Below are 8,606 nucleotides of genomic sequence, written 5' to 3'. Positions count from 1 at the left end.
AAGCTTCCCGCAAGCAACAACAACAACAAAAAAATAAAGCAGCGTGTCTGATTAGAGTTAGCAAGCTGGCTAGCTAAGGTCAGCACTCAGCAGCTGTGCGCCTGTGCCTTCGATCCTGTGACAGAGACCCGGCCGCAGAATTAACAAGTGATTAACAGAATAACAGATGCCATGCTAGAGAGCGGCACATACAGTGACATCCCTCCCTCCCACGGTCCCACCGAGACGGAGCGTCCAAATGCATGCAAGCTGTGTGTTTTGTGGGATAGCTGTCTCGCGTCCTCTCGCTGCCTGCCACGTAGTACAAGCGCATGCGGGCGTTGGGGAGGAACTTCTGGAGGTGATTAAGCGAGCGATGCGCTTTCCTGCATCACCAGAGTAATCAAAATCATTTGCTTGTCCTCTTGCATGCATGCGCCGCGCCAACGACTCGGCGCTTCCACCCTGGCCTGCGCCTGCCGCGGCGTCGGGCGCGGGGCGCCGGCCGTATACATACCCGGCCCGTTTCACCATCTCTCTAGTCTCTCCCTGGCCCCAAGGCATCGCCCGACCGCCGTCTCGTCCCCTCCTCCGACCTCTCGACCCCTCCCCACCCCCACCCCCTCTGCCCCTGGCTGCGCGCGTTCCAGTTGGTGTGCGTGCGTGCGTGTCCATGGGGAACACGCCGTCGTGCATACCGCTGGCGCCCGCGGGGGGCGGCGCCTCGGCGGCGGCGACCAGCGCAGCCACCGAGGTGATCCACGCGGACGGCACCGTCACCCGGCTGGCGCGCCCGGTGCGCGCGTCGGAGCTCATGCTCCACCACCCGGGCCGGTTCGTCTGCGACTCCAGCCGCCTCGCGGTCGGCTGCCGCGTCCCCGGCGTGGCCGCCGCCGAGCTCCTCCGCCCGCGCCACGCCTACTTCCTCCTGCCCATGGACATGCTCTACTCCGTGCTCACCGACGACGAGATGGCCGCGCTCTCCGAGTCCCACTCCCACGCCGCCTCCTCCTGGAAGAGGATCACCACGTCCACCCGCCGCGGCAGCCGGAGCGCGACCGGGGGCCGGGGCCGGGGCCACGCGAAGGACGAGGCCTGCAGCAGCGATGGCGCCAGGGTGTACCCGATGCTCGGGCTGCTCGAGACCGCCGGTCTGCAGGGCGCGGATAGTACTAAGAAACATGAAGTACGCGCAGGCCCCGCAGGCAAGTCGAGCGGCGGCGGGTTGAGGCGCCACCGGTCGTGGCAGCCGGTGCTGGACACCATCGAGGAGGTTCCGTGACGCGGCGGACGGCCGGTTCACCAGCGGGGCGCCGCAGGAGTGAGCAGCTTTGGTTTCTCTGGTGCTAGGCGAACGGCAGCTAGCTTGAGCTGGCTACCGACTACCCAGTGTACAGTAGCTAGCTTCCAGCTATTCTTTTTCTCTTGCGTTTTCCATTTTTTTTTGGTAAAGCCATTATTTTTTGCGTCTAGACACGCACGACTGGCAAATTGATTGTCAAGCTTTTGTGCTCGGGAAACAAAATAAGAAGATTGAGAACCTTTTTCAAAAATGAATCATCACTTAAATCCTAAAAATCAATTCTAAATCAGGCTTCTTAATTAAGATATGTGCTCACGATGTTAAGTGTAATGAACTTAAGGGAATGATCCGCTTTTGTTGAGTTTGAAGACTAACTATGGTGTGAGTGTGCTGTTATGTAACATGTCTTTTGACTTATGGAGCATAAAGGTGGTGGTCGATGATGAAGGTGAACATCATGTAGGTTCATGTCGATGGATTAAGAGTGGTGAAGGACAAACGTCGAGCTTGGACTGAGGGATTACAGAAGCTAGAGGACCAACCATAGGTGGATGACATTGAAAAGTGCAAGAGTACATGGAGGAGTGCAAGAGTACATGGAGGAGTAGACTGTATTGACCAGGTCAAGATGAGGTTGACAAAGTCAAGCGAAAACATTGGATAACTTGGTGATCAGGTAGTCGAGGACTGACTGTGACACACGAGTAGATCATGAAGGGAGTATCAGATGTGCTACTCACGAGAGGGTTTGGTGGTTTGACCTTAAAACCAACAGGCGGACAGTTTCTGGTTTGAGCCTCAAAACTCGAATGGAGTTCTAACAGAAACTAGAGACGACATGTGGCATGAATGAGGAGTCTGCATTGAGGCAAAGCTATCTCATGAAGGTCACATGACTGTTGGATCTACATATCTTGAGTTAGACCATAACAACATCCGGATTAAGTTGTTCGACTCTATCTAGGGGCAAATTGGGAATGTGTAATAGCCCTAGAAATAAAGGGGAGGTTGATCAAACGAACTTTATCTCTTAAGTTGTCATTAGTTTATCTCTTTGTTAGGTTTTCCCTCTTTAGACTGTTGTAGAAGATCTACACATGGTTTAGATACTACATAACTTTTTTCTATGTAACTGAATTTTGTAGCCTATAATTTCTCATGGAAATGGAGGTCCTTTAGAACAAGAGATTCACTGTCCTAGAATCCTAGATAATTCGTGATGGTCTGGCCCCACACGATATTGAACCGTGTCGGGCTTGGATTGGTACCTCTCGTGCCCGGGCCGGGCCAACCCTACACGACCCATTGGACATGTATACTTGAATGTAATACGACAATGGATGCCAAGCAAGGCAAAAGAAACCCTCTCTATGTTGTGGTGGGCTGGTGGCTCCCTCGCTCCGACAGAGGTTTAAATTAGAGGAGAGGCAAAGAAGTATGGAAACAGGGCCGGTCCTAACATTTTAAGAGCCCTGAGCGAAAACTACAAAAACTAACATAGAGACCTCTTACATTGTTATTATTGATGTGGGCGTCAACATTTTTCTAATAGCTGATTCTTCTTTCTCCACAACAACTACTATCAACTCATTATTTGGATTAGTTAAAGCATATGTATTACTCTTCAAAAAATTATTCATAGCTCATCTCTATATTTCTATGAAGCTATCGACTTGTTTTTTCTTTTTTTAACAGATGAATACTTTCTTGATGATTTGATATCACAAATCACTTGGTACCGGTATAAGAAATGTTTGGGACAAAAAACTAGACTTTTGAACCCTCTAAAGCATATATCAATGATCAATCATTAGTATGTGAGATTAAAAAATATACACATATATAATACAAGGACTAGTACACTATACACTACGTCTACGGGCATGTAACGAACAACGAGAGGTTGTGTGAATCACTTGATATGTGATGATGTGATCACGTCGTCCGTAAACATTGAAGAACTCAATTGCGATTTAGTGTTAGATGATCCTCAGTTATGGGGATGATAGTCGCCTAGAGGGGGGGTGAATAGGGCGAAACTGAAATTTACAAATATAAACACAACTACAAGCCGGGTTAGCGTTAGAAATATAAACGAGTCCGCGAGAGAGGGCGCAAAACAAATCACGAGCAAATAATGAAGTGTGACACACGGATTTGTTTTACCGAGGTTCGGTTCTCTCAAACCTACTCCCCGTTGAGGAGGCCACAAAGGCCGGGTCTCTTTCAACCCTTCCCTCTCTCAAACGGTCCCTCGGACCGAGTGAGCTTCTCTTCTCAAATCAAAGCCGGGAACAAAACTTCCCCGCAAGGGCCACCACACAATTGGTGCCTCTTGCCTTGATTACAATGGAGTTTTGATCACAAGAACAAGTGAGAAAGAAAAGAAGCAATCCAAGCGCAAGAGCTCAAATGAACACGGCAAATCACTCTCACTAGTCACTAGGGTTTTGTGTGGAATTGGAGAGGATTTGATCTCTTTGAATGTGTCTAGAATTGAATGCCTAGCTCTTGTAAGTGGTTGAGAAGTGGAAAAACTTGGATGCCATGAATGGTGGGGTGGTTGGGGTATTTATAGCCCCAACCACCAAATGTGGCCGTTGGGAACCTGTCTGTTCGATGGCGCACCGGACAGTCCGGTGCACACCGGACAGTCCGGTGCCCCCTGCCACGTCATCACTGCCGTTGGATTCTAGCCGTTGGAGCTTCTGACTTGTGGGTCCGCCTGGGTGTCCGATGCACACCGGACAGGTACTGTTTGATGTCCGGTGCACCGGTATGGGCGTGCCTGACGTCTGCGCGCGCTGCGCGCGCATTAATTGCACCGCAGGGAGCCGTTGGCGCCGCAGGGAGCCGTTGCTCCGCTGGCACACCGGACAGTCCGGTGCACACCGGACAGTCCGGTGAATTTTAGCGGAGCGGCTGCCGCGCGAACCCGAGGCTGGCGAGTTCCGGAGACCGCGCTTCCTAGGAGCACCGGACATGTCCGGTGCACACCGGACAGTCCGGTGAATTATAGCGCGCCGGCTTCCGAGAATTCCCGAGGGCGAAGAGTTTGAGTTGGTGTCCTCTGGGCGCACCGGACACTGTCCGGTGCACACCGGACAGTCCGGTGCCTCCAGCCAGAGGTGCCCTCGGTTGCCTTATTTCTCCTTTGTTGAATCCAACACTTGGTCTTTTTATTGACTGAATGTGAACCTTTACACCTGTATACTCTATACACTGGGGCAAACTAGTTAGTCCGATTATTTGTGTTGGGCAATTCAACCACCAAAATTATTTGGGAACTAGGTGTAAGCCTAATTCCCTTTCAATCTCCCCCTTTTTGGTGATTGATGCCAACACAAACCAAAGCAAATATAGAAGTGCATAATTGAACTAATTTGCATAATGTAAGTGTAAAGGTTGCTTGGAATTGAGCCAATAAAACTACTTACAAGATATGCATGGAATGTTTCTTTCTTATTTAGCATTTTGGACCACGTTTGCACCACATGTTTTGTTTTTGCAAATCCTTTTGTAAATCCATTTCAAAGATTTTTTGCAAATAGTCAAAGGTAAATGAATAAGAGTTTGCAAAGCATTTTCAAGATTTGAAATTTTCTCCCCTCGTTTTAAATGCTTTTCCTTTGACTTAACAAAACTCCCCCTAAAAGAGATCCACCTCTTAGTGTTCAAGAGGGTTTTGATATACCATTTTTGAAATACTACTTTCTCCCCCTTTTTAACACAATAGGATACCAAATGATAAATACTTTTGGAAAGCACTAAGTTTTTGAATTTGGTGGTGGTGCGGTCCTTTTGCTTTGGGCTCATTTCTCCCCCTTTTTGGCATGAATCGCCAAAAACGGATTCATTAGAGCCCTCGAAGTAATTTCTTCCCCTTTGGTCATAAGTAAATGAGTTAAGATTATACCAAAGACGAAGTCCTTTTCTTGGAGCGATGGCGAAGAATGAGTTACGGAGTGGAAGCCTTTGTCTTTGCCGAAGACTCCAATTTCCTTTCAATACACCTATGACTTGGTTTGAAATACACTTGAAAAACACATTAGTCATAGCATATGAAAGAGATATGATCAAAGGTATATAAATGAGCTATGTGTGCAAGTTAGCAAAAGAAATTTCTAGAATCAAGAATATTGAGCTCATGCCTAAGTTTGGTAAAAGATTGTTCATCAAGTGGCTTGGTAAAGATATCGGCTAATTGATCTTTAGTGTTAATATAAGAGATCTTGATATCTCCCTTTTGTTGGTGATCCCTAAGAAAATGATACCGAATGGCTATGTGCTTAGTGCGGCTATGCTCGACGGGATTGTCGGCCATTTTGATTGCACTCTCATTATCACATAGCAAAGGGACTTTGGTTAATTTGTAACCGTAGTCCCGCAGGGTTTGCCTCATCCAAAGCAATTGCGCGCAACAATGACCTGCGGCAATGTACTCGGCTTCGGCGGTGGAAAGAGCGACCGAATTTTGCTTCTTTGAAGCCCATGACACCAAGGATCTTCCCAAGAACTGGCAAGTCCCCGATGTGCTCTTCCTATTAATTTTGCACCCCGCCCAATCGGCATCCGAATAACCAATCAAATCAAACGTGGATCCCCGAGGGTACCAAAGCCCAAACTTAGGTGTATAAGCCAAATATCTCAAGATTCGTTTTACGGCCGTAAGGTGGGATTCCTTAGGGTCGGATTGAAATCTTGCACACATGCAAACGGAAAGCATAATGTCCGGTCGAGATGCACATAAATAGAGTAATGATCCTATCATCGACCGGTATACCTTTTGATCCACGGACTTACCTCCCGTGTCGAGGTCGAGATGCCCATTTGTTCCCATGGGTGTTTTGATGGGCTTGGCATCCTTCATTCCAAACTTGCTTAGGATGTCTTGAGTGTACTTCGTTTGGCTGATGAAGGTGCCCTCTTGGAGTTGCTTCACTTGAAATCCTAGAAAATACTTCAACTCCCCCATCATAGACATCTCGAATTTCTTTGTCATGATCCTACTAAATTCTTCACATGTAGATTCGTTAGTAGACCCAAATATAATATCATCAACATAAATTTGGCATACAAACAAATCATTGTCAAGAGTTTTAGTGAATAAAGTAGGATCGGCCTTGCCGACTTTGAAGCCATTAGTAATAAGGAAATCTCTTAGGCATTCATACCATGCTCTTGGGGCTTGCTTGAGCCCATAAAGCGCCTTAGAGAGCCTATAGACATGGTTAGGGTACTCACTGTCTTCAAAGCCGGGAGGTTGCTCAACATAGACCTCTTCCTTGATTGGTCCATTGAGGAAGGCACTTTTCACGTCCATTTGATAAAGCTTAAAGCCATGGTAAGTAGCATAGGCTAATAATATGCGAATTGACTCAAGCCTAGCTACGGGTGCATAGGTTTCACCGAAATCCAAACCTTCGACTTGTGAATACCCTTTGGCTACAAGTCGTGCTTTGTTCCTTGTCACCACACCATGTTCATCTTGCTTGTTGCGGAAGACCCATTTGGTTCCTACAACATTTTGGTTAGGACGTGGAACTAAATGCCATACCTCATTTCTAGTGAAGTTGTTGAGCTCCTCTTGCATCGCCACCACCCAATCCGAATCTTGGAGAGCTTCCTCTACCCTGTGTGGCTCAATAGAGGAAACAAAAGAGTAATGTTCACAAAAATGAGCAACCCGAGATCGAGTAGTTACCCCCTTATGAATGTCGCCGAGGATGGTGTCGACGGGGTGATCTCTTTGTATTGCATGGTGGACTCTTGGGTGTGGCGGCCTTTGCTCTTCATTCTCCTTGTCTTGATTAATTGCATCTCCCCCTTGATCATTGCCGTTATCTTGAGGTGGCTCATTTGATTGATCTTCTACTTCATCAACTTGAGCTTCATCCTCATTTTGAGTCGGTGGAGATGCTAGCGTGGAGGAGGATGGTTGATCTTGTGCATGTGGAGGCTCTTTGGATTCTTTCGGACATACATCCCCAATGGACATGTTCCTTAGCGTTATGCATGGAGCCTGTTCTTCACCTATCTCATCAAGATCAACTTGCTCTACTTGAGAGCCGTTAGTTTCATCAAACACAACGTCACATGAGACTTCAACTAGTCCAGTGGACTTGTTAAAGACCCTATATGCCCTTGTGTTTGAGTCATAACCAAGTAAAAAGCCTTCTACAGTTTTAGGAGCAAATTTGGATTTTCTACCTCTTTTAACAAGAATAAAGCATTTGCTACCAAAAACTCTAAAGTATGAAATGTTGGGCTTTTTACCGGTTAGGAGTTCATATGATGTCTTCTTGAGGATTCGGTGAAGATATAACCGGTTGATGGCGTAGCAGGCGGTGTTGACCGCTTCGGCCCAAGACCGGTCCAGTGTCTTGTACTCATCAAGCATGGTTCTTGCCATGTCCAATAGAGTTCGATTCTTCCTCTCCACTACACCATTTTGTTGAGGTGTGTAGGGTGAAGAGAACTCATGCTTGATGCCCTCCTCCTCAAGGAAGCCTTCAATCTGAGAGTTCTTGAACTCCGTCCCGTTGTCGCTTCTTATTTTCTTGATCCTCAAGCCGAACTCATTTTGAGCCCGTCTCAAGAATCCCTTTAAAGTCTCTTGGGTTTGAGATTTTTCCTGTAAAAAGAATACCCAAGTGAAGCGAGAATAATCATCCACTATTACAAGACAATACTTACTCCCGCCGATGCTTATGTAAACAATCGGGCCGAATAGATCCATGTGGAGCAGCTCAAGCGGCCTGTCGGTCGTCATGATGTTCTTGTGTGGATGATGGACTCCAACTTGCTTCCCTGCCTGGCATGCGCTACAAACCCTGTCTTTCTCAAAATGAACATTTATTAATCCTAAAATGTGTTCTCCCTTTAGAAGCTTGTGAAGATTCTTCATCCCAACATGGGCTAGTCGGCGGTGCCAGAGCCAACCCATGTTAGTCTTAGCAATTAAGCAAGTGTCGAGTTCAGCTCTATCAAAATCTACCAAGTATAGCTGACCCTCTAACACTCCCTTAAATGCTATTGAATCATCACTTCTTCTAAAGACAGTGACACCTACATCAGTAAAAAGACAGTTGTAGCCCATTTGACATAATTGGGAAACGGAAAGCAGGTTGTAATCTAATGAATCAACAAGAAAACATTGGAAATAGAATGGTCAGAAGATATAGCAATTTTACCCAATCCTTTGACCAAACCTTGATTTCCATCCCCGAATGTGATAGCTCGTTGGGGATCTTGGTTTTTCTCATATGAGGAGAACATTCTTTTCTCCCCTGTCATGTGGTTTGTGCACCCGCTGTCGAGTATC

General features: G+C 47.0%; 1 protein-coding gene across 1 annotated transcript; it reads left to right on the top strand.

The window, feature by feature from the left end:
- The first annotated feature begins 521 nt into the window (after positions 1 to 521).
- LOC100275195 (uncharacterized) lies at positions 522 to 1,525 on the top strand. Its single transcript, NM_001149344.2, has one exon. It carries the CDS (start codon positions 653 to 655, stop codon positions 1,259 to 1,261), a length of 609 nt encoding a protein of 202 aa, NP_001142816.1. The 5' UTR covers positions 522 to 652; the 3' UTR covers positions 1,262 to 1,525.
- Positions 1,526 to 8,606: the final 7,081 nt, after the last annotated feature.

Source organism: Zea mays, chromosome 3 (genome assembly GCF_902167145.1).
Source record: "Zea mays cultivar B73 chromosome 3, Zm-B73-REFERENCE-NAM-5.0, whole genome shotgun sequence".
In the NCBI taxonomy this organism is placed as follows: Eukaryota; Viridiplantae; Streptophyta; class Magnoliopsida; order Poales; family Poaceae; genus Zea; species Zea mays.
This window is presented reverse-complemented; position numbering and strand designations above follow the sequence as displayed.

What these genes read in the sequence shown, in the direction of transcription:
- LOC100275195 (NM_001149344.2), top strand. Translation starts at nt 653, where the DNA reads ATGGGGAACACGCCGTCGTGCATACCGCTGGCGCCCGCGGGGGGCGGC.